The sequence below is a fragment of the Numida meleagris genome, chromosome Z (assembly GCF_002078875.1).
Source record: "Numida meleagris isolate 19003 breed g44 Domestic line chromosome Z, NumMel1.0, whole genome shotgun sequence".
Classification (NCBI taxonomy): domain Eukaryota; kingdom Metazoa; phylum Chordata; class Aves; order Galliformes; family Numididae; genus Numida; species Numida meleagris.
The window spans coordinates 9937222-9963172 of NC_034438.1; the positions used below are offsets into that span (position 1 = coordinate 9937222).

The 25951-nt window shown below is 38.1% G+C and overlaps 2 protein-coding genes and 1 long non-coding RNA gene across 7 annotated transcripts in view; 1 reads left to right on the plus strand and 2 right to left on the minus strand.

Annotated features, from left to right (window-relative positions):
- Positions 1 to 198, minus strand: part of ZFR (zinc finger RNA binding protein) — a 42197-nt gene extending 41999 nt beyond the window's left edge. For all 3 annotated transcript variants that reach the window (XR_002433324.1, XM_021380387.1, XM_021380386.1), the window contains exon 1: positions 50 to 198. Coding sequence is in view for 2 of the 3 variants with exons in the window: in XM_021380387.1 (XP_021236062.1) it covers positions 50 to 86 (37 nt within the window). In the remaining variant the exon portion in view is untranslated. The remainder of the gene's footprint in view (positions 1 to 49) is intronic.
- SUB1 (SUB1 homolog, transcriptional regulator) lies at positions 3336 to 22793 on the plus strand. 2 transcript variants are annotated; one of them, XM_021380584.1, is made up of 5 exons: positions 3336 to 3474; positions 9485 to 9557; positions 11115 to 11234; positions 16955 to 17063; positions 19386 to 22793. In XM_021380584.1, the coding sequence occupies exons 2-5, from the start codon at positions 9486 to 9488 to the stop codon at positions 19463 to 19465; spliced, it is 381 nt and encodes a 126-aa protein (XP_021236259.1). In that variant the 5' UTR covers positions 3336 to 3474; position 9485; the 3' UTR covers positions 19466 to 22793. The 2 variants fall into 2 exon arrangements, with proteins under 2 accessions (XP_021236259.1, XP_021236258.1); XM_021380583.1 differs by lacking the exon at positions 3336 to 3474 and adding an exon at positions 7617 to 7683 and having other exon boundaries at positions 19386 to 22752.
- Positions 6488 to 9031, minus strand: LOC110389715. Of its 2 annotated transcripts, none has more exons than XR_002433341.1 (2): positions 8356 to 9031; positions 6488 to 7063 (listed from the first exon to the last, which is right to left on the minus strand). It is a non-coding gene; the product is annotated as an uncharacterized LOC110389715 (long non-coding RNA). The 2 variants fall into 2 exon arrangements; XR_002433342.1 differs by lacking the exon at positions 8356 to 9031 and adding an exon at positions 7516 to 7599.

A 25951-nucleotide genomic window follows, 5' to 3' on the forward strand; every position in this document is an offset into this window, starting at 1 on the left:
CACACCCGCCCCGGGCCTGCTCCGCGCCCTGCTCCGCGCAGTTACTTACCATAGGTGAACGAAACTACCGGGCATATGGGAATCATGAGTCCGAGCTGGCGGCAGCGACGGCGGCGTCTGAACTCTCAACTCTCACCCCCCCCCTCCCGCCGCCTCCTCCTCCTCACCGCCGCGCTCGTTCCCTTCCCCCCCCCTCCCACCCACCTACGGCGACAACGGCGGAGTGTGGCCGAGCCGACGCCGTGCGCACGCGCGAGATATACGAGGGCCGCTGGGAGCTGTAGTCCACACGTCTCCTCCCCCTGCCTGCCTCAGAGCGCGCCTACCGCCGCGGGAGCCGCCGCCGCCACCTAGCGGGGAGAGTGCGCATGCGCGGGATGTGCAATGTCTCCTGGGAACTGTAGTCCTCCATCTTGAGGCGGGGGGCGTTGTACGTTGCGCTCTGACGGTTCATTCCTCCCTTCATTATCCCGTATTTTGTGCTCATGATCACACCACAGCCATACCCACAGACTTGTGCGGCGTATATAGGCCCAATTTTCTCATTCTTGCACAGTGGCACAACACAGTGCAGTTTGTAACATCATAGAATCATTAAGATTGGAAAAGAGCATTAAAATTATCTAGTCCAACTGTTAACCCATCCCCTCCATGCCCACTAAACCATGTCCCTCAGTGCCACATCTACACGTTTCTTGGACACCTCCAGGGATGGTGACTCCACCACCTCCCTGGGCAGCCTGTTCCTATGCCTCACCACTCTTTCTGAGAAGACATTCTTCATAATATCCAACTTGAACCTCCTCTGGTGCAACTTGAGGCCATTACCTCTCATCCTATCCTGTTATCTGGGAGAAGAGACCAACCTCCACTTTGCCACAACCTCCCTTCAGGGAGTTGTAGAGAAGGCCCTGGAACGTGTCCAAAGAAGGACAATGAAGCTGTGAAGGGTGTGGAGCACAAGTCTAATGAGAAGTGGCTTAAATACTTTCATCTCATTTGTGTGCTTTGCACTGTGACGTGCAGTTTTCATAAGCTGAATCTCATAAAACACTCTGGATTAATTTGGAAGTGACCATTTCAGAAGTATTTGTTTTCCATATTCAAAAATATGGGGAAAAAAAAAATCAGTATTTGTTTTCCACTTATTCAAAACATGCCTGCTGTTCTTGCAAACTACAGGTTTCCCTTACCCCGGAATACAGGTGGTCTTCTCAGGCAGTAAAACTTGAACATAGATATTTCTGTTTATAAAACAAATGAGGAAAAAATTTCTCATCTGAAGTTTACATTATTGCAACTAATCATCAATTATAGTTAGTTAAGATGCCATATATTCTTGCCAATTCACTAAATATAATTAACTTGTTAGTGTTACTAGTTTCATATGGGAAGTAAATAGCACTGTAACTCTTGTTCTTATCCCGGTTAAGGATAATAGGAAAAGAAACCTGCGTGGGACAAGGAATGAATTTCCAACTTTTGTTGTGTACTTTTGGTCAAAGTGGAATTCTGTGAAGAAAGCAGGTATTAGGTAAATACATGTAATTGCAATTCCTTAGATAAATAAAAGCCCTAATCCTGAACCTAGATACATGAGTACTTCAGGAGAGGTCTCTACACAACTCTTCATAGACAAACTTACAGGACATGAACTCTATAACTAGATTCTCAACAGACTTAAGACACATCAGTAAGTATAGATATATCTTACTGTATGAAAAATTGTTCATTATTGGACCACAGTTTCATGTTACTTGGACAAAAAGAAAATTGAAATTTTCTTTGTTCCACTACCTTTCAAGTTTTGTCAGCTACAAACCTTTCAATATACTGAAAAATATTGAATATACAACACACATTTAATTAAAACTATAAACATTGATATGCACACATAGACATTTACATGCCATTTAAAATTGTACCACTGAAGTTGTAATTTGCGATTGGATAGTCCTGCAGTTGCTCATTTTTTTTCCAGATTGATGAGGTTAATTTGGAATGTTTACTCTCTTTCAAACATTGAGCTTCAGGAGCTGAGGAACAACAAAGCTTGTTTATTTACAATGCAGATTTCCGTCCCAGGTTTCATAGCTTCTTTTGTCCAAGTCATTTGTAAGACTCTAATTCAAATATTCCATTTTCTTTTTTAGCCCTCCATATGTCATACATAAACTTTCATTTGGCAGCCAGATTCAGCTGCAATTTCAACAGAAGTGTCAGATTTCTTTTCCAGCTGAATTTTTCTCATTGAACCTGCGGTGCATATATCACTTTAAAAAGACTATAATATAACATTTTACGAGAAGCCACACAGTGCAACAGAAAAAAAAAAAGTTCAAGATTTGCCCTATTCTTGAAAAAAAAAACCTCAACAAAAAACAAAAAACAGTGGTATTGTGGAAGTCTTTCTCTAAGCAGTTTCCTAATAAGAACCTGATGCTTCTTGGTGACTTTGGGAGACATTACATAACATCTATTTATGTTACTACTAGCTCACAGGATCAGATTCATAGTCTGTACTTATAAAACCTCAGTGGGTTATAAAACAAGATTGCATCTCTGTATGATGCATATCAGATTTCCTTCAAAATGGAATAGTAATAAATTTAGATTAGATCCTTTAGGGCATTCTGAACTCTACCTATTTCTGCATCCTCAACCGGAAGGAAAATAAATGGAGTAATAAACTGCAAATCATGTGGCAGAAGAAGAAAGGATAATAAGCTCTAGTGAAACAATATATATATATAATAATATAATATATATATATAATAGAATAATATATATATATATATTACCAAACAGGAAAAGAAGTCTATCTCTGTTCCTATCAAGATTACAGAATGAAAATGTACAATGGAACACAAAACTTCAAACTGGGATTAAATATACAGTTACATTATTTGTCTAAAGTTCAGTGTGTCTAGGAATATCATAGACAAAAATAGCAAGCTAGCATCTAGAAAAACAAATCTTTGATCTTAATTTTATCTATATAAAAGGAGATCTCCAAAATATCATTAGAAGAAAGTCTGTAATTTAACAACCAGTGTAATGAGTCCTACTTTAAGATGTACATCTCTGCTGCTACCACAGGACTGCAAGATGGCAGTTGAAAGAAAAAAACCTAAATCTTTTGTATCTTCTCTTTAAAAAATTAAAACTAAGCATATATGGAATTGGTAGCGGATAGAGGTAAGATTTCTTAGAGGCAGCCTTCAGTTCATTCAAAACCGAGACCTTCAGCTGGCTTGTGTCACCACCAGAGGGCAGGGCAGATGTAGCGGAAGATTAAAGCTTTTCTCCGCGGCAAATACGGAGCAGGCTAACAAAAGCTGCACTTTCATTTCTTGAAAAGATGATTTAATATTTAGCGTTCTCTTTGTAAAAGCCCAAGATAAAAGGAGTTTTTGGTATCGGCGTAAGGAGTCCTATTCTCACCTGGAAATTAGTTAGGATAGCTACACAGAGGTAAGACATTCATCATCTTATCAAGTTACTTTTAAAATGAAAATATGTTTTTTAAGCAGTGAAGACAAAAAGCAGATATTTTCACCAAGTTTTTTTAAATGATTAAAGTAAAAAAGTGTTACCTTTTAATGACAGGGTTTAGAAGCTGAACTGTGACAAGATCAACATACATGTTAGTAAAATAAATAAATTTCTTAAATAATGCATGAAAGTTATCAGTGTTTACAATACAAATTTCCAGCAGAAAAATAAGTCTTAACATCGAAGCATAATACAAAATTGTTCAAGTGTTAATGCACATTGAGCCTATATGGAAAGTGAACTATCTACAGTATACACGTAAATATAACGCGTAACAAATCCCTTTACTCTCTTTCCTGACATTCAAAAAACATGTCTGTATTATAAGCTAACCTTCCTCATTCAATTTTTTCACATACTTTTAATACTACTTAGTACTTAATTCTAAAACTTTAAGAGCTGTCCCTCATTTTGCCTCCTTAAAACTTGTTTCTTACCAACTCCATTATTTGTAACTAGTGGAGTGAACAATTGCAGTTAATAATTGCTATGAGATCAGTATAACCCTGTTTTTTTCAACATTTCTGCTCAAATCTACATTCTAAAAATCCCATCTGAAGAAAAACTAATGCTTGTAACATTCTTTCCAGCCAAAGACATGTGTGATATGAAATGAGGCAATCGGGCAGTCACTAGAAGAATTTAAGCCCTTTTAAGGCAGCTACCAAAGTAAAGTGTCTGACGAAGGAACAAAGAGACTAAAAAAAAATAAATAAATAAGGGCTCTGAAAGGGAACTATACCCACTGGGATAGATGGTAAAAGGAGGAAATTACCTTGGAAAAATTGAGATTCTTCCCCTACTTTTCAAAATTCAGCATCTTTTCTTAGTATCTTCTTTCTTCTTTTTTATTTTAAATAGAATAAAATACAGAAAGGATAATTTACCAAAAAGCTCAAATGGCCACTGAACTTAACGCCAGAGTAATTCTCAAACAAAATTATAATTACAGAAGAGCAAAACATGAAACCTCTAGTTGTAGCAAATACTCCATCCCCATCACTACCTATTATTTGGGAATTCAGCTGTAAAAATAAACTTGGTCCTAGCTTCAGAGGAAATGATAGAGGTGGCAGATGTTGTCTCATTGAGATCCAGCTGAAAAAAATCTCTTCCCATTAACTAATTTTGATTTATTTCAGTGCTGAGGAAGTTGATTTAAAATGCATAAAAAAACTGTTAATTTGAATGTGATGCTCCTAAAACCTCTGCATTCTTTGTGTACCAGGTTTTGATTTGGTATAAGAATACAAAGCAGATAGTGATTACAAAAACCTGAACTGCTATTTTTATTCTAATATGAAAGTTGGTACAGACCTTAAAACCACGGCATAGTTGGAGAATATTTTTTTCACATAAATGTTACATACAATGAGTCCATCTCATGTTGAATTTCTTTACTGTTGCTATTAAGCATTAAAGGAACCTCTGTTAATCTTCCAAGATTAAATGGCTTGACAACTTTGATATTTGCACTGTGTATTTACATGCATGTGACGTACTGTGCTTCAATTGTGTTTAAACAAACATTCTGTTTTCCAAAGGTTTGTAGTGAGAACTGTGTATTTTTTCTTTTTATTTTCCAAGATATAAAACAGCATTATGAAACAGGGAATTTACAAGAATTAGTTACAAGAGCATACCTCTAATTTTTTATATTAACTTCCTGCTTTTCTGATAATAGTCAAAAGCCATACTGAGAGTCTATTTATGCCAATTCATAGTGAAAACTGTGCAAACCCCATGAGTCTCTGCCAGAGGCCTCATCCCTCACCCTACTTTGTCGAAAGTAATTCAGAAGGACTGCTTAGTATTTGCTGACCTTGGATATTATCCTCAGTTGAAACATATTCACCTTACAGACCCTGTCTGACTACCAGAAGTCTTTGGAATTTAGAAAACCCAATACTTCCAATTCTGAACATTTTATTAAGAGATAGCTGCTCTTGGAACCACAGAGGATGCTCATCCACACACAATGTCTGCACCCACCTCAGCTTTACCTGGGACATACACTCATACTCCAACAGCATATGTCAGGCATGTCTATAGCCCACAGGCTGCATGTGGCCAGGGCAGCCAGTAATGCGTCCCAAAGCTTTTAACATAAAACTTTTAACATAATTATGTGATTTTTAGCAATATTTTCCAGGAATCGATTGTGTGTAGCTCGTGCACAGGCTGCATTGGTGACAACAGAACACTCCAGAGAGGAGTGCACAGTGCAGTGCTAACTCCATGTCTCAGGCCTACCACGAACACTCAGTCAAATTGAAATGCATGAGTTGCATGCTACATGCGCTCGTGCACTTGGTGGGTAAAATGCAGTGATTGCCAGTAATAATGTTTCAGCCTACCTATATAGGTGTGTACCTGTGATGACACGTTTTTTGCAAGTTTTATTATTTAATCATCAATTACATATACATATTATATCTACATTTATTCACTTTTCCTCAGAACTTGTGAATTTGCCAAATTGCATATTTAGTGGCCACTTTTTTTTTCTCTTGAAAGTAACATAATAATTTAGATACTTATGATAAAATCGAAAACACAGATAAAAGTAAAATACAAGAAAAAAACAGTATATATTTCTAAATTAGATATAATTGCAAAAGTTCCTCCTGTAAGCCCAGCTTCACAGTTGTGAAAGGGGTAGCAAATATAAAATTACTAAAAAATAATAAATCAGTGAAACTTCTGAATGCAGACTAATACAGTATCATCTACTAATGGCAATTGAAACACATGGTGTGTGGTACGGGAATTTTTAATAGTAATTCTTAGAAGGGTAAGAGTAACTGCAACATCTGTGGGGTCCTCATCTCGGCACAAAAAACACAGAGTTACAATCAGACATTCTACTCAAAGAAAAAGTTGGTAGTGTCACTTTACCAGACTTCTGTAAGACCTCTCTTGCCAGGGAAAAATATCCCTTGCTTCACCATCACTCTTTATTCATATAATCACTTTTTGGTAGAAAGTATATTTGTGAACAACTTCATCAAGGATGAAGCACAGGGAGAGTAAAATTTCATGACGAATACCTTGAGAGCTCACTGAGAATGGCAACTACTGCCATTGAACCAGACTGGTACATCAGTTTCGCAGAAACAAGATCAAATATTCCAAACCTGTTTTTGTTGCCCTCTTTTTTATGTTTTAATTAGGGAAAAAAAAAAGTTTTGTTACTTCTATACGTGAACTATATTTATTTATATAAATAATATATATGTAAAATATATTTTATATGTGGCCCAAGACAATCCCTCTTCACTCAGCGAGGCCCAGGCAAACCAAGAGGTTGGACAGCCATGGCACGGGTGCAAGGCTGGCAGAAGCCTTCCTTCCCTTGTCACCTTCTCCTCACTCTCTTCCTCGAAACTTGTGCTGTTTTGGCTTCTCTCAAGAGCACTTTAGAGCAGCCGAGCCTTCTCTCTTTTCCTGAGCAGCACACAACCACCATCAGCACGAGACTTGGAGTGTAGCACGCTCTGGGGTAAACCTGCAATAGAAATCGGCGAGCTACCTTGTCAAGGATGTTCAAAGTCACGTTTTAATTGGTTGATTTATTTCACCGTGTCGTCCTGCACAAGTTAGGGGGACTTTTCATCAGCCGCGTTTCCACCTTGCTCCCCCGGCCCTGGAGGGAGAGCAACACGGGCAAGGAGGGAGCAGGAAGGAAAAAGGAGGGCAGGAGGGAGCGGGCAAGGAGAAAGGCGGGGGACAGGGGGAGCGGGCAAGGAGGAAGCAGCGCGTTCCGGAGCGGCCTCAGGTGTCGCCGGGGCTGCGGTCTCGGCATGCAAAGCAGCGGCCGTGCCCTCACTGCGCTTCCTCCCCCACCCCCGAGCTCGAGGAACTGAGAGAGGCTGCTCATACAGCTGAGGGTCCCGCCCGGGGCGTTAGGAGCCATCTTGTGCTCTTTGTTTCTCGCGGTTCCCCACGAACAACGCTTACCACCCCACACCCGCAACCCAGCGCGAAGAAAGCGGGAAAGAACAACAAAGGGACGCGCGCCCTTTAAGCACTCCTCCCCGTCACATGGCACGGAGCGGGGGCGGGGGCTCCGCGGTGCGTCACTTCCGCTCCTCTCCTGGTGCAGCGGGGCAGCGCGCGGAGAAGGACGTGAGTGGTGGGGTCCCCCCTGGCGCCCCCGCCATTTTCTTCTGCCCTTTCTCCAGGGGCCGGCTCCAGGGGCTCGGCGTCTCTCGGCCGGCGTCGGGGAGGCGCCGGGAAGGCTGTGCGGCGCGGCCTTCCCCCTTTCCTTGAGTGCCCGCTGTGCCCCACGGGAGGGATGCCCCGCTGTGCGGTGGGCCTGGGGCGGGGAGGAGTCGCTGCCATGCTGGGGGGCAAAGAGGATTTGAGGGAGGGAGAGGGGGACGGAGAAAATGGCGTCAGGGAACCGCCCGGCTCCGTTTCCCCCGCGCCGGGATCAAACCCTGCCCACAGACGACCCCAGACCCTAATTTTTCTTTCTTCCTTTTTGTTCTGTTTTTCCTGCCTCCCGCCGCCTCCGCACCGCAGCCCCTTGCTGCCGCCCTGCCCGCGGGACCCGGGGCCGCGCTCTTGGCCCCGTGTGGACCCTCGCCCCTTTTTCCCGGGGGGCAGCGGGAGCTGTGGAAAGGAGGGGAGGAAAATGGCGGCTGGGATCCGCCTACGGCTGTTCCCGGCCTCTCTTTCTCCTCTCCCTTGTTTCGTCTTCGCGTGCCCCGTCTCACTCCGCCCTCGCTCTCCCCGGTGCTTCGGTATCTCCTCGCGCTGCCCTCCGGCCTCTCCCTGGCAGATCATTCCGCTCACCCTTTCTCCTTCCTCCAGTTTCCTCCCCCGCCTTCCTCCGTATCGCCATTCACGCATCCTGCGGCAGGCTTTAGGGCTTGTGGTCCCTGGTCTCTTATCGGCCTCGTTGTGTGCCCCTCCTTCGCGACCTCGCTGTGCTTGTCCCCTTTCAGACCCCCCCGCCTCCGTCCTTCAGCGTGCTCCGTGCTTCCCCATACCGTTTCATTTTCAGTGCTGCAGGTTCCAGCATTGTACTCTGATCTGTGACGACAGAACTTGCCCCGCTTTTCAGCTACACTGAGCCACTAGCGTTATTCTGGCTCTTTACTCTGTGATTTCACTACCAACTTAAAAACGATGCTATTCCTTTTCCTTTGCTTAGACATGCTTCTCTTAGCCATTCTTAGCTTATTTTTGTTTTCTCTGTCATGCTTTTTATTTGGAAAGAACAAATGAGCTATTTATTTATCACAAAGAGTTTCTAGTAGCAGGCAAGATGTTCTGCTGGTGTATCTAACCACATGTTTGCATAGTGGAGAGATGCAGAAGTACATCTGGCAGAATGCATTCAAGGAAAGTTGAATGTCCACTTGTCTGGCAAATGAATAGACTCTAGTGACTGATCTGTTAAAGCTGCAGGAGAAATAATTGCAGTACTGTAGTTCATTGTACCTAAGGCGTTTTTTTCATGTGCTTTATTATTGATATGGAAGCATAGCTTCTTATAACGTAATTATATAGCTTTTGCTTGCAAATTTAACTAGGCAAAATGCCTGTGTAGCAGTATAGATAATGCTGTGGCCTTTGTAGATTAAATTAATGAATGTAGCGTTAAGAATTCAAGCTGAGGATAGTTGGGTAGTCTGTTGTATTTTTTTTCCCTTGCGACTTTTACCATAATGGAACTAGCAGAAAACTGTCCCTTCCTAAGCTGTTTGGAAACTAAAATGCCACACTTCAGGCAGTTGCAGCAAAAAAGGGAAAAGGTATAAGAAGAAATCGTGTATGAGATTACATCCTTAATATGCATTTAAGCTTATGTGAAAAGGCAGGAAAGTCTTTGGGAGGGTAAGCAGTATCAAGATTGCCTTGTAGATGTAATGTGATTTATATGTTGTACAGTGTTCTCATATTATCTTTCTCGTCCTAGAATGCCTAAATCAAAGGAACTTGTGTCTTCAAGCTCATCTGCAAGTGATTCAGATAGTGAAGTTGACAAAAAGGTGAAAATTATGTGTAGTTTGTTATGATTGTATTAAGTTATATGTTGCAAAATACATGTCGTTCCATATCTTTTATCTGACACTTGGAAAAAAATATTAAGGTTTGTGTAGAAAAGATACTTTTTGCTTTGCAGTGAACTTTTTTCTTAGGTTGTGTTCTGCTTTATTCAGGTTTTTCCATATAGTATATCTAGCCTCAATCTTCCTGGAATTCTTTCTTGCTTTGTTTTAAGAGAGAGAAGATTTTGGTATAAGCTGCCCCTTGTGGCAAGAATTTGGATTAATTTTAAGGCTACCCCAACCTCACTCTGCCTTAGTTTTGTCTGGATAACTTGCTAGTCCAAAGTGAAAACGTCCACCTGTCCTGTCATTCCTGTGCCACTTGCTACGCATATTGTTCTACAAATCTTTTTCTTCTGTTTCAGATTCTGTCTTTTAGCACGATCTGTTTACTCCATCTGCTACTTTCTCACTTAAATGCTCAGCTAAGCTGAATGTCTTTCAGCTAATTTCAATGTGTTAGCTATTTCTAAATGTGTAAATGGAATGTTCCCAGTTATTTTTCATGATTATTTAATTTGTAAGTTCCTGTCAGTATACCAGCCATTATGAAGAAAACCAGAATACAGTAGAGAATTAATGCTAGGTGATAATGCAGACTTCAGGTCTTATAGTCAGTACATGAAAAAACATAGTCTACCTTACTGAGTTGATTCAAATGTGACTTAGTTGCCCTAAACAAATAAGACATTCTGTCAAGTCTTAATAGAGAACACGGCCAGGTAATGTTTTTTTTTTTTCAGTAGGAAATGTATTCCTAAAAAGTTACACATAAACAATTTGCTTTGGTGGGTTTTTCTGTCACAATTGCCTAAATTTGTTGCAACTGTTCCTCTTTAAAATAAATTATCCACCATATGGTTCTAACAGTTGAGAATAATTTTTGATGTCTCTGCATCACTTTTTTGAAGGGGAGGATGAGGACGAGATGTGCTACAGGAGCATGATTACTGTATAAATATTGGTAAAAATAGTAACTTCATAGTACCTGCAAGTACTGTGATATACTGGTGATACCATCTGAATGTTTTAAAAACTTGTTTAATTTATCTTGCTATGGACAGAGATTGGAATCTGATTAAAAAAAAGGAAAAAATGTTCCCCTGATAGAGGTGCCTTCCAGATCCTTTCTTCATTATCTCATCTCTTATTTTGTCTTTTTTTCAGAAGTGTTGTTAGCTGTTCTTTATTTTTGTTGCTTTCACTGGAAAGGAGTGTGAAACTTCCATCGGATTTTATTTTTTTAATTAAAACCATTGGACCAACAACACTGTCGTGCAAATAGGTAGACTTTTAAAAGCAATAAATAAAAACAATATAATTTTTTAAAGTTAAAGTATTCTGGTAAACTTCACTAAGAACAGAGTTAGGCTCATTTGGAGATTCTAATTTTTATTGCGTGTTGCATAGTAATAGTTTGTGGCCTATAATGTAAGTTTTTCTATAACCGATAAGAATGAGTTGTGGTTCATGCATGTGTTTTATTCTTGCTTCAAGGCAAAGCGGAAAAAGCAAGCAGCTCCAGAAAAGCCTGTAAAGAAACAAAAGACGGGTGAAAGTTCAAAAGGTGCCGCTTCTTCTAAGCAAAGCAGCAATAGAGACGAGAATATGTTTCAGGTAAATATTAATGGCTATTTTTAAGGTAGCCTGTTACATCATATTCAGTATAAATTTCAGGGTGATATGAATGTCTTGGTTGTGTGGTGCCTAGTCTGCTGAAGTGTCCTTGGAGGGGAGTTACTCTGAATGATGCAGTGCAAGTGAGGTACTCAGAAAAACAATTGTCAGGTTTCAGTAAAATAAACTGAGTTGTGGCAGTTGATCCAGCCCTCTTGTTTTTTGCCCATGGTAACTCTCTGAGTAGTCATTCTGTCTGAAAATACAGCGCTTATCATAAACACACTGCAAGTATTAAATCAGGACAATCTCTGCATGGGTGCTTCTTTTAATGAGGGCTTTTAAAAGAGGCATTATTGGAAAGCAAAATATGGACTCTTAATTCCTGTTTAACTAGGTCAAGGGCAACTTGGTTTCTGTTTTATAAGGCAGTGCCTTGGGGTAAGTTCTACTTGTTTCTTTGTTTTGTGATGCAGGTTTTTCTCACTGGAAAGATTGCAGTTCTGACATTGTCCTTGTTTTAGATGGAGCGAATGTAGATTTTTCCATAGCACAGTATATTTGTGAGCTTAGAGTGGTAGACTAACTTTTAGGGTTAGCTGGGGCAGTAGCAGTGTGTACTGCAAGCTGTGCAAGAATATATGTACCTTGGACTCACCTGTTTTAGGGAGTTAGTAAATGTCTGTGACTAGCTGAGTTGATAATGGCAGGGAATAGAGAAGAAACTTAGACTCTTATTCTTAAGCTTGTGAAAGAGTCTGGGATGGATATTTAATAGAATGATCCCATTTCTGGGTAAGGCAAATTAAATGGCTTTGGGCTGTTGTTGTGCAAAGCAGTACAGCAAAAAAAGATATTTTCCAGACAGAAGACCTGCATAACTGATTATGTAATACTGGTCAGTTACTATTAATTATCAGTCCTTACTTTCCTCATGTATAGTTGGAGGGATGGCTTCAGCTGAGTACTGAGTCCAGGCAGTGTTAATGCCTGGACTCTACCATCAGTGTTCTTTGGTATCTGCCTACCTTTTAGTTTCTCAACAGAAAGGTTTTTTGGTTGCTCATTCTGTTATAAAAGCATTGCAGTGCTATGTATACATAAGCACTGAGACATGTCTGTTTCAGTGTAGAAGTAGTATTGTGCGTCTGTGGTTACTTCCTCTCTCCCCACTCTACCGAAGAGAGCATGTTAAAAGCTCTAGTTGCCTTTTAAATTTTTACGATTTTATTTGTTCTGAAACTATTAATAATACAGAAAACGTTCTCCTTTTTAGTTCCTTGTAGCAATAGAATGATCTCTGATATGCAGTTGGCATTGCAGTATAACTTAACACCTGTCTTGATCTGGTGGAAATCAGGCTGTGAAGCACTCATAGGATATTCAGGAGTTTTGTGATGTCTGTATTTTTTGTGGAGATGGCAACAAATGATGTGGAACATAGTGACTTAAGATTCTAAATTTTCAGGCTGTATTTTAGAAGAATTGCAGCTTCCTTTTAATGCAGAGCTTATTGTGGCTGCTGTATTCAGAAATTCATCATTTTTGGCAAGATCTGTTTTAATGTTTTTGTTTAAAATGAATGCTAGTATAAAATTATTCTTGAAACTCATTAAGAATAGAACTATTTTAAGTAGGAAATTGTTTCAGTGTGAGCCTATGTGTATTTTGTTTATTTATGTGTCTTGGCCTTTTTGACGTTGTAGGTAGCTTTGTATACTTTGGAATTTGGTAAAGGGATTTGGGCATAATTGAGATGCAGAAATTTATCTCACTCCATGTATGATGTATTACTAGAGGTCCAAAGGACAAGCATTATTCATGTGGAAGGTTTTAGTGTTCTTGCATTAGATTCATATCTGTGGCTTCGAGCTCATATAAGCTCTGCATGGTATGCTCTGGGTAGTTTGACAAATCCTGTCTTCTACCCATGCCTAATTTGGGTACAGTTTGTTAATGCTATCTGGATACACTAGTAGTAACTGTTCAGAATGGAGCCATGTAACGTAAGACATTTCACAAAATTTGTTACTTCAATTTTTTGGAAAAGACACCCCTGCCCCCTCCAGTCTGAGGGTTAAGTTGTATATGCTTTCTGACTCGTCAGAAGTAAGTTCGTCAGTTTCATAGCACAATGTCTTCACCTACCATAAGATCCTAAAAATAGATAAATACATATTTGCAATGATCTGGAAAGGTGTTTGATTGTGAGATAATGTTGTATGAGTATCAGTTTCGGAATTAGTGTTCTAAACCAATTTGGTGTGTTGCAGAGCTCAGCTGTTTACAGGACTCTGCGTTCTAGGAGTTTGTATTATCTTACCGTGCTCCTCATGCTATAGAAAGAAGGCTGCTTTTTTTGCAGTTTCTGCTTTCAGTGAGCGTTTAAAGGAAACTGGCAGTTGGAAGGAAAATGTGGATAAAAGCTGAAACTTGTACAGGAAGTCAGTAGCATAGCCGTGAAAGGAACCTAGACACAGTTCAGTGCATTGTATTCTAAGAAATGAAAACCTGGAAATAGTATTTTCTGATGTACTTAATTTAGTATAGTAGTATATCTAAAGAGCTGTGATATTTTGTAAAACAACAACAACAAAAAAACCATACAAACTTGTGTATGAAGGTTAAACAGCATTAACTGCCCTGCTATAAATCATAAACTTTTGGAACACTACTGTGATTGTAGTGATAAAAAAGTGCTTGAGCCCAGGGAAGTTATTCTAGTACTATGAGCTGCTGCATGAAAAAGTTGTTCAGGAATGACTTAATGCTGGAACTATTGGTATTTGAACTTAAAAAAAAAAAAAAAAAGGAAAAAAAGAAAAAATCCAATTTACTTGAGTAAATGTATATTTTGGTGAATTTTTGTAACTTTAGTTGCTAATAAGAGCTACTTCAGAAACTAGTGTTAAAACTTGTGACAACTGTTTGCATAGAGTTCAGCTAGACATTCTAAATTTAATGTGAGCATTCAGATGATATGTAGACAGAAGCACTAAATGTAACTTAATTTCGGCATTTTCAAATTAAACTGTTTTCAGTTAATGTAGACTTACTGGCTAAGTGATGTTAGCTTTATATTTTTCTTCTCCCCCCACCTTACTGTAGTTGAATTAATACAGGTACTCTCATTTTTAATATTCAGATACTACGCCTTTCTACTGTATTTGCATCTCTAATCTGCTGTGTTTTTATCAGATTTTATTTTCTAGAGCAAATCTGGAATTGTTTGGTAATGCACTAATAGTAATTGATAGATGTTCTGGAATACTGCTAATTTAAGTATTAGCTTGAAATTGGTGAAGTATTGCAGTGAAAAACCAAGAAATGTTTTTTAAGCAGGCTGTTTGTGATATTCTTTGCCAACAGTGCTGACAGATTTGGCCAATCCTACAGGCTATACCAAGTTAAGTCTGAAAGAACTCAGTGCGTCTGACATCATACCTTATTTTTGTCAGCTGTATTTGTAATGCTGTGGAAGCATTTAATAAATCAATTACAAAATAATACAAACTGAAATCTATCATTCTCTTAAAAGGATACTTTGAAGTAAGAAAAACACGTTTTAAGCTTACGGTATCTAAGGATGTTTTAAAATTAATTTTGGAGTTAATTCAACATGGTCTGCAGAAGAAAAGTGGCCTTAACTGAACTTAAAGCATACTTGTTTACATCTATTTTATGAAGTAACAGCTTGTGACTTAAATGTCTGTGGATGATTTTAGTTGATTTGAGAATTCATGTTTTCTGATTAGACAATGCTATTAAGATGTATGCGATCTTCTGTTAAATTCTCAGTGCAGGATACATAAATTAAGGAAACTTAAGGAAGTAAAACATTAGTTTTATTAGAATGGAAGCAATCACAGAATTGCCGAAGTTGGAAAAGACCTCCAAGATCATCCAGTCCAACCGTCTACCTGCCGTCAACATTTCCCCACTAAACCATATTGCTCAGTACAACATCTACATGTATCTTGGAGTCCTCCAGGGATGGTGACTCCACCACCTCCCTGGGCAGCCCATTCCAGCGACTGACCACTCTTTCAGAGAAGTTTTTCCTTATGTCCAGTCTGAATCTTCCCTGGTGCAACTTGAGGCCATTCCCTCTTGTCCTATTGCAAGTTACACAGGAGAAGAAGCTGAGCCCCGACCTGGCCACAACCTCCTTCCAGGGAGTTGTAGAGAGCAATAAGGTCTCCCCTGAGCCTCCTCTTCTCCAGGCCGAACAATTCCAGTTCCCTCAGCCGCTCCCCATAAGACTTGTGCTCCAGACCCCTCACCAACTTCCTTGCCCTCCTCTGAATGCGTGCCAGGGTCTCAATGTCTGTCTTGTACTGGGAGGCCTAAAATTGAACACAGTACTCAAGGTGTGGCCTCACCAAAGCTGAAGGTTGCTTCCTTTCTCCTGCTGGCTGCGCTATTTCTGGCACAACCCAGGATGCCATTGGTCTTCTTGGCCACCTGGGCACGCTGGTAGCTCCTGTTCAGCTGTGTGTCGACCAACACCCCCCAGGTCCGTTTCTTCCACAAAGCCTTCCAGCCACTGCCCCAAGCCTGTAACATTTCCTGGGATTGTTGTGGCCAAAGTGCAGGACCTGGCACTTGATCTTGTTGAACTTCATCCCACTGGCCTCAGCCCAGAGATCCAGCCTGTCCAGATCAAATACTCTATTTTAAAATTGTTTGCTTTACAATGAGTTCTTTCTTCACAAACTCTATTCTTTGCATTCTATGCACGAGTTCTGCATTCTATGCAGAATTCTAAGCATTTGTTAAACTAATTGTCTTTGTTTGTTTTGATTTTCTAATTTCTGATTTTCAAATTCCCATTATAGTTTGAATCAGTGTGAGCAAATACTTCATTAAATGTGGGAAAACCCTTAGAAAGCCTAAATATGTAATGTGATCCAAAGTGTGATGCAGTGTGCTGTTGTTCCCCCTGCTGTTCCCCACTCTCTCTCTCTCAAAAAAAAGGCCTCATAATTGAGTTAAGCTGCTGTACGGAAATTATGAAATTCTAGAAGCATCATTTTAACAAAGCTAGTTTCATGTCATGCTATGTGCTGGTAAACTTTCAAAGTTTTTAATCGTCTTTACCCATGTTCCAATTAAGTATGCCAAGAGGACATGGAGCAAGCATGGGACCATTAGTGGCTTCCTTTCATTTTCATCTGTTTTTGCTGTGCTTATTAAAAAAAAAAACAAAAAAAACCCCAACCAAATAACACTAAGACCTGTCTAGAAACTACTCAACTGGTGTGCATATCTAATTTGGTTTTTTGTTAATGGGATTGTACTAAAATTTATATTTTAGAGTAGAGCTCTCTCTTTTCCTCTTTGTTTATAACTGCTGCTAACACAGATGATTATGATAGAGACAAAAAAAAAGAAATCCAGAAAAACCCAACATACATTTGTAAGAATGCAACTTGCTAAGAATATAGGTATTTTTACTTTAGGAGAGCCAGATTTGCAAAAAAAAAAAAAAAAAAAAAGGAGTATTGACTGCTCAACTGGTTTTTAAGTCCTTCATCCATTTATATTGTCATTACCTATTAGCCTACTGACTACTCTGGATTAAGCTCTTGATCTGGTTGTTTCTCTGGTGTCTAAAATAAGCTTCAGTGGGTCGTGTCACATGTCTGAGTCTAATACTGTTTGGAAAAGCGAATACTGGAATATGTAAAATACCTAAAATAGCTTATATGTTTTAACAGATTGGCAAAATGAGGTATGTCAGCGTTCGTGACTTTAAAGGGAAAGTTTTAATTGATATTAGAGAATACTGGATGGATCAAGAAGGAGAAATGAAGCCTGGCAGAAAAGGTACTGTTCTGCTTCATACTGTTTTGTATTAAAACTTTGCTTGCAGTTTACTGGAAAATTTTGTATCAGATTTTTATAGTTTGTTACTGCATGATATTTTTAGGGTAATATTTTTATTTTAGAAAATGATTGGTTTTACGTGTAGATAAAAGTAAGAAAAGCGAAGCTGGCCTGAGTCCATTTTCCTAACTGGGTCTTGCATGCCTTATGGAAATACAGCATCAGAGAAAAGCAAATTTATTGTAGCAACCATACTTTTTTTTGCCCTGTTGCTTAACTCAATTTCTTACCTTTGTTACAAAAGGATTTTTATTTCTAAGTTGTCTGAGAAGGTTTAATTTTAATTGGAATAAGGTATTAAATTCTGTAAAGCAATTAGTTTTTCAATTTTTATTGAATTTCATATTAAAATAATAGAAACATTTCATATAACATTTTCTGTGTCTGTCTAATCTGCAGCACATCACATAAGCCTTAAATCTTTAATTGCCACTGCCTTACCTAATTTTTATGGCATCCTTTCAGTGGACCATTTTCAGAACTTTTGCCATCTGTGAGATTAGGATGGGGGTTGATGGTTGCAGTAGTAGTGCTTTTCTTAATGTCTTGTTGCTTCTTTAGAAGCATATCATTTTTCATACTGTACCAATGAAAGAGGTAAGTGTGAATTATTCTGTTCTGAAGATTAAAGGCATTTAATTTAGAATCAGCATAAGGTTTCTTGTATTTTCCTGTTGTGTCCAGGAGCAACACAATGAACAGACACTTGGAAAGCTTGATAATTGTTTTTAGCATATCTTAAATAACCTCAGTAGGTTTGTGTGAACAGGTTGTATAGGGAATTCTTCTGAATGTGATACTACAGCTTAAGAAAAATGGTTATTCCAAGCTTGAAGGGCTAAATTGTGTCTTGAGGTAGAAGTGAAAAGAACATCAATCAAAAGCTTGAGTTGGAAACCACAGTGATACTTGATAGGAAGGCAAATTCACAGAAATTATGTGATATAGTTGAAAATGTTTGTGTGTCAAACAAGTCTGGACTTTATTAGGATAAAATTAATCAGATATAGCATCTGAGTCTAATGTTCTAGTGATATGCTTAAAAGCTGCTTATGTAACTATCCTAAAAAGGATACAATTGTAATTTTGTAATAAAATAGAAAAAAGAAATCTGACTGTTAGAAATTAATGTCAGACTGTTTCAGACAGGAGGTTAGAAATTCATGTCTGCATACAGTCCTTATGATGCGCTTGGGGCCAGCTATTTTGTACCCTAATAATGCCTGGCCCAACTTTTCAGAATCTTTCCCCTAAGGACTGTTGGCAGAGCTGCTTAAAGCGGAGCCATGCAGATGGTTTTCTGCTTAAAGTAATTGTGGTTCTGTGATGAAACTCTGGTGTTAATAGGAAAGAAAGGGGGAAAAAAAAAAAAGTGATGTGCCCCAGAGATGGAATTCATAGTTTCACCTGTTTTCAGGTCCTGCTCTACGTACAGGGAGAAAGCAATGAAGGAAGCCTGATCACTGAGGGGGGAGAGAGGGGGTAAATATTAGAAGAGCCTGGCTGGAGAGAGAGAGGTAGGCCTATGAGTCTCTACTTGCATAGAGTTGGCATAGAGATTGTAGGAAAAGAGTGAGGAGAGTAAAGCACAATGGAAATGTGGTCTGTAGCTTGAACAAGTAAACATTCAGAACTGAGGAGATGGGCTGTGGGGGACTGATTATTAATTGAATGTCATAAGCATTTATAGTGATCTTAAATTAAACAACAACAGCAAAGCAACTGAACAAGAACCCTACTGTGTTGGTTTGTGAGTGCTAGGGAGTAGAAAAAAGGGTATTTCCAAAATATTATTTATGGCATTCATTCTTCACAGTGCTTTAAGAAAAACGGAGGAAAAAAACAACCAGAATCATATTACATCATAAATACATAAGTTCCATCCATAGAGGTATTTGGCTTTTAGCAGCCATCAAAAATACAGTTGGTTTCCTACATCTCACCCAGGGCTTTTGTGCTGCCTCCTATCAGGGCCAGAGCTCTATTTCCCTTCCTGTGTTTACAAAACATGTGTGAATGAATTTATGTTGTACCTGTTTTCTTTGTAAGGTAAACTTGTACAGAGATAGGCAAATTCTAAAGTGAATTCCAAGTGAATAGTTTAACTGTGCATCTAAGTCTATTACTAAATTTGATGTGCTCAAGCATTAATAGTTGTGACATAGGCTTTGTGTATGAAATCAGTCTTGATTGTAAGTATGCAAGATGCTGAGATACAGTTTTCTTTTTTGTACTAAATGTTTTTTTTTTAATGCATTTCAGGTATTTCTTTAAATCCAGAGCAGTGGAACCAGCTGAAGGAACAGATTTCTGATATTGATGATGCAGTAAGAAAACTGTAAAGACAGAGCCATACAGAAATCTTTATCACTTTAGTTGTTCCAAGCAGTCTTTTTACATTGGCTTTTGTTTTCTAAAATATTGTTTCCAAGCTATTGTATATTTGGATTGCAAAACAATTTGTAAAATGAATAATTTTTTTATGTGCATTAAACATGTATTCTGAGTGAGGCTATTTGTGTATACTTTACTAAAAGGAAATGTGTTGCTTTCACCTCATGGTGTAAAATAAACAAATCAAGTAATATGTAATGCTGTTTGTGTTTGTTTGTGGCCTTTTCTTTAAAGATATTTGCTGATAAGGCCACCAACTAGTTGTAGGCTTTTCTTAATTTAGTTGATAGTTACTGAGTTTGTTTTCTAAGGAGATTTTTAAAATGTCTCCGTTTAGATTTTTTGTTTTGTTTCATATCCTTTGCTGTTGCCCTCAGCTTTCAGCTTTAAAACTTGATACAAACAGCGAATACCTGGTAAAACACATTTTTGTAGATAATTTTAAATACTGTATTTGCTAATTTACCCTATTTATTCAGATGTAAACAGTCCTGAGTATGTAGACTTCCTTTCATATTTGCATGAAGTGTTATGCTAAACAGTAACACTGGAACACCATCCACACATCATCAATTCTAATTTTTGTATAGCTTGCTTGACTTAGGAAATACAATTAGGCTTTATTCAAGGACCCTAGATCTTAGAATGTGATGCATAAACTTTTACAGTAATAGACATATACCTCAGAGTAAGACAGTATTTAAAAATCTCCAGACTTGGTTATTAGTTTAGGTGCCCTTTTCAAACTTTGCATTAAACTCATTCTTGAACACATACTGACTAGTTATTCCATAGAAAACAAGATTTAATATGTCTCTGTAGGGCTTCTGTTTGTTTGAGAGTATTGTATAAACAACACTGCTTAAACTAGGCTGTAACACAGGTTAAACAGTCATACAGGGTTAAAATATCTTCAGCCAAAATATCAGGCTATCATGCCTTTGCCCTGTACTCACTGCCTGACCAAATCATTTAACTTGGCTTGCCTTGTGCAGCTTACATGTGTACAACTTTTATCTTTTTTTGTAGAAGGTACTTAGTGCTTACAGTGAAGCACTGGTACATAGTGAATCCATAACTCTAGCAAACTTCAGTCATCCACCAGTGTACTATTCTGATAAGAGAAGCTTCTATCCAGTGGAGGTTCTGTTAAGACTAGGTGTTGCCTCAAATGAGGGAAATCTTGGTAGGTGTCATGTAGTTATGGAGTGAAAAAGGGAGAATATGATGTTTGTGTAGAACTTGGAGAAATAGCGGGCACTCCAGTAGAGAAATTAACATTGAAGGATCAAAGTTAGCTGACATAGAATAACTACAGTGAAGAACCTTTCCATTAGTGGAAATGGAAAAGAGTTCATTTTCTGACTTACTTCAGTTAACAGAAAGAAGATGATGAACCAACTTTGTGAAAATTGACATTTCAGGAATATGTAATGAATGTACAATTTTTTTGTTTCAGCTGTGATTTTCCCATTTGATGGTAAACTTAAAAGTATTTTTAAATTTTGTATAGATAAACAAGATTTGCTACTTAATTCTGGGGTAACTTAATATAATTGTTTATACTGAAGACATGCATGGACATCCTGTTCTGCTAAGTGCCATACGCAGACTGTTGTTGTGCTGCAGAGTTTATAATTCAATACACATGGTATATGAAGGGTGAGAGAAAGTGACTTAATGATATTAAATATGTATTATTTAATTTAAATATTATGTAAGATACTTCATTCTGGTTTTTAACTTATCTGAAATATGAATTTAAGAACTACAGTGAGGGTGAATAAAAGGTGAAGAGATGTCTTATGGTAGCTGCACCGTTTTTGGGCACAACTTTCTTCAACTGCTAATGACATGCAGGGACATCTGGACCAAATAAAACAAAAATGAAATATCTGTTTACATCAATGCATGAAATAAATTGTTTTAGGTCACTCAGAAGTTCTAGGTTTGTTTTTTTTTTTAATTTACAGTATGTATTTGCTGTTTTTTTTCCTTTAAATCTGAAGTTTTGTGACCAGATTGTATCTTTTTACCTCAAAACCTTCATGTGAAATTAGATTACTGTGGTAGTAAGTCATTGGACAGCAGTTATATATCAGAGTATGAGATAATTATGTTAAGGAAGGTGGAGAATTAAATTCCTTCACTTGGAGAGAGTAAGTGGAAAAAGTTGTAATATTGTGATTAGTTCTTTTGTGGAAACTCATGGTAGAGATATTCAAATAAATTACTCCTAGTTCTTACAGACAACCCTCTTACTGTATTTGTGGGGATATCTGCCAGAGCTGCTTAGGCAATTTTACTAGATAAAATTTGAGGCACTTTGATTTTACTTAGCTTGTGTGTTGAAAAATAGCTTTTCAATCTGCCAGTTATATTTCTGCCTGTAATATGGATTAAAATATATATTTTTACTTGAGCTGGTGTTAACATCTGCATGAATGTCCTACCAAAAAGGGTAGCTAAATTAACCAGTCAGTTTCGCAAATGACCTCAAAATTGAAAGTGAATTGTGGGGGAATTCTTTCCCCCTCAGATGACTGATGGCTAGTTAGTTGACATATATTTTAAACATTCAGTGTTACTTTGAAATTAATAGTTGGTTGTGATTTGTTGTGTGTTGTCTTCAGCTGTACTTCTTACTTGAGAAGAAACCTCAAATTTTTGGGTACAGATTATTTTCTTGCAGATGAAATAGTACTTGGGGTACACGTAGAAGTACCAGTGGAAGAAAATTGTGCATGTATGAAAAGACTCATATGAGGTAAAAATAAACACTACTCCCTTTCCCACTGAAGTTGCAAAAGAAAGATGTGTTTGTTATGTGATACTGATGCAGGGCATATTAGAAACATGTTTTATAAATTTAACTACAGTGGATCAGAAGAGGAAATATACATCAGAGTTAGACCAGCCAAAGCACCATGCATTTGCTAAATCAAACTGTCATGTATGATGTTGCTTTTATGTAGAAATGCTCATATTGAAATTAAAGAAATGCAGCACTAAGTTTGATATTTCTGTTGAAGGGAATGCCCTGGTTACGTACTTCGTATGTGATCTGTTAGCAAAAAAAAAAATCGGTAACTGTAATTCTGGTAACTGAAATGTCATGTTGTTAACCATGTAGAACGTTTAATGTTTTGTCCTGGTGGTCTCTACTGCAGAGAGACCACTGGAAATATGAGCCCTCCAATTGTAATTTTATTGTTCAAATAAAAAAGTTAAACGGCATATGTGTAATAAGAATTTGAACACCTGGAAATAAATGAAGACTTCTGTTGAAATAGTGTTATTTTTAATAGAAATTTACCTGCACTCCTTTTTTTCTTCTCTTGTTGTGAAAATTGCTGATTGTTTCTTGCAACTGTTGTAATTTGGGAATTTGAGTACGTAATCATTTTGTATTTGGTCCATGTTTGTGGGAGGGGGTTTGATTGTGTAGCCCAGAAGGACAGAAGTTTTTCCTTTTTGAATAGAACAAGTATCTTGTAAATATGCAAGCAGCTGATAGGAACACATTTTCAAACCCTGAACTGAAAGGCTTGAAAAGTCACTACTGTTAAGGTATCCAGCAATTATCTTTCCAGTGGAGTTCTTTTATCTGACAATAAATGTCACTGTAGACTTGGTAGAAAACAGCTATTCGCCCACTTTTTTTTTTTTTTTTTAATCACTAGTTAGGTTAGCGTAGGCTTCTGTAGGAAGGAAGTTTGTTTTTCCATGCACTCACTGTGCACTGAATCACATCTGATTCTGTCATTGAACCAAACAGATTTTTAAAGAAATTTTGATTAGTTTGGCATTTCATGGCCACAGAAGTAGAAAAGAGTGTGGCTTAAAGGGAAGAAACACCATTTGGGGTTGGTAGAGTGTCCTTGTTCTACCTGTTTCCCATTACTGCCTTCTCCTTATTGATAGGGTCCATCTTTGACCATAGCTCTGGTGACTATATATGCTAAATTGATTCAGCTGACGTGTCCCAAAGAAAATTTTCTTCATACTATCTTACGCTTTTTCCTGCAAGCGGTTATTAACTTGAGAAAATGCTGTGGTGAGGCAGTTCCTGGGTAGAAATGAATGATATCCTGGATATCAGCTGGTTGCCAAAACAAGGGCATTTGTAATTGCTAATGGTTGATGGTGGGCAAACTCAGTTGCTTTTGTAGCCTGAAAGAAATTCCCAAATTGCCATGTGGAAAAAAAGTAGCATTAATGGTGTAAAGACTTAGCCTCTTATCCCTACGTAGGGATGCATACATTGACCCTCATTCTTTTTTTTTTCATTTAATCCATGTCTGTTTTGTCTGTGATTTGTTTTTTTTTTTAGAGATTTGTTGGTGTATGTTGCTTAGTCCTCTCTAAGCAGTACAAGAGCTGTTCCTCCTGATATACTCTGTCACTCTCTGAGACTGCTAGAGGGAAAATGCATGTGTATCATTTTTCTCATTTTGACACATCTGTGACATTACTGCTCAGTGGTAATATGCATTTTACCCATAAAAAGAATTTGCAGTATATGGTGGAAGATGTGATTTATCTGTTAAAATGTTTTGGGATTAACATTTTAGGACAGAATTTTGCAAATAAATAAGTTACCTAGCTCTTTTCCCCACTCCTGCTATGAATTTATTCTTGATATTTTAACTTTGCGTCACTGTTTTGCAGGAAAAAAATGATTTTTTTTTTCTGTGATCCCTACAGTTCTGCAACTCCTTTATTTTATTGTTAAACAAGCTCTTGTTACATCTTTTGAAAATAGACTTGTTACATTCAAGGTTGGATGCATTTCTAGCAGTTTATGTCAGGTTCAGATTCATAGATTGTTACCTTAATGAAGACTGTTTGCTCTGGAGTCTGAGCACCTGCTGAAGAGAGGTACAAGTATCAGTCAAGACTGAAAAGTTACCAGCTTGATTTGCCCTGCAAAAGGGAGGAGAGGGATTATGCAGCTAAAACAATGAGACTTTCTGAACTTCTCCCAGAAGCAATATTTTTCTCATTTTGAAGGCAAAAGCTTTATCCCAAACTGTTAAAAAAAATAAAGTGGAAGTCTGGAACTGTTTCTGCTCAAACACAAGTTCATCAGATGTGCCTCTTGTTATGGAGTCTTTTTGAAGAAGTTATCAGTTTTGGGGGGAGAAATATAATCTGTGTTAGATAAACACTGTCTAGAACCATAAGCCTTTTAAAGCTAGTTCATTCTATACCAGTATGTGATTTTGAAGGTAGTTTTGTGATTTTGACACCTTGAGGCTTTCTTCTGGACTGAGAACGTAAGTTTCTAGGAAACTTTTTAAGAACTTGGAGCCTTGCAGTTTGCATCCTTGGCTGAAGGAAGAGGCTGTTAACTCCTCACCGTGGAAGTTCTTGGACAAAGAGGCTGGCTGTGTGCTTTGAGCAGTGTCTGATTTACTTCAGGCCTTTATGGAGCCTTTATGGAGGCTCAGTATTGCCTCCATGGTATGAGCAGTGTGCTTCGTTAATGAAGGACATTGCAGATTGTTTTTTTTTTTTAGAGTTTTTTGATATATATATTCAACTGAAGTAAAATTTTGATTGATATTTACCTTTTTTTTTTTTTTTTTTTTTAAAGCATTCTGCTTTGTGTGGTGGTATTCTCAAGTGGATTGAGATTTGCACATAGTCAAGAAATCTATAATTCTGCAATTTGTATGTGGTTTAGGTAACTTTCAAATTCTGGTTTGTATCTGGCTACATTTCTGCTTGAGTCAGACTGCTGGTGTACAACCACCGGCATAATCTGTACAGAACTTAGAATGGGAGTTAGCGTGGAAGTTAGTGCCAAACAGTAGTCATTCACTCTTCAAGTAATTCTAAATGTAAATAATTTCTGTACTTGGACTTCAAGGGTTAAATCCTTCCCTGTTTTATAGAGGGCTGTGTTGTGAAAACAATGAGGTCTGAAGCTAGCTTAGAGGTTGTGGTGGCAGATGAATTTCGAATAAATCTTGTTTGAGTGTTCTGTACTATTGACTGCCAACTGTGCAGGCAGCTGCAGCGTTTGGAATTTGAACATTTGTTGGAGTCCTTTTCACTACTTGACAAATGAAGCTTTGGTCAATGCTTTGTCTTTGGTGGAACAAAGACCTGAGTCATTTTCCAAGTGAGGAGAGTCGAAGTTAAATGCGCTGTGTTAAGTAACTTCCTGTTACTGTGTTAACGATGGGATTGGGAATATTAGGAAACATTTGTCTTCAGCCCTCAGGAAAAATGTTCTTGTGTCAGTTCCATTTGATGACTTAACCAACCGATGTTTCGCAGGTACATTTTTGTCTTGATATAAGTACTTTGAGCAATGTGTTCAAACAAGACAACATCTATGTTCAGGATACTTAGAATAACGTGTTTTCAGTTTCGAAGAATTGTGTTCCAGCATGCAGGAATGCAGTCTGAGCAATGAGATGAAA

Coding starts and splice junctions, on each gene's coding strand:
- SUB1 (XM_021380584.1), top strand. CDS start 9,486: ATGCCTAAATCAAAGGAACTTGTGTCTTCAAGCTCATCTGCAAGTGAT. Junction 9,558..11,114: donor ATAGTGAAGTTGACAAAAAG/GTGAAAATTATG, acceptor TCTTGCTTCAAG/GCAAAGCGGAAAAAGCAAGC. Junction 11,235..16,954: donor GAGACGAGAATATGTTTCAG/GTAAATATTAAT, acceptor ATGTTTTAACAG/ATTGGCAAAATGAGGTATGT.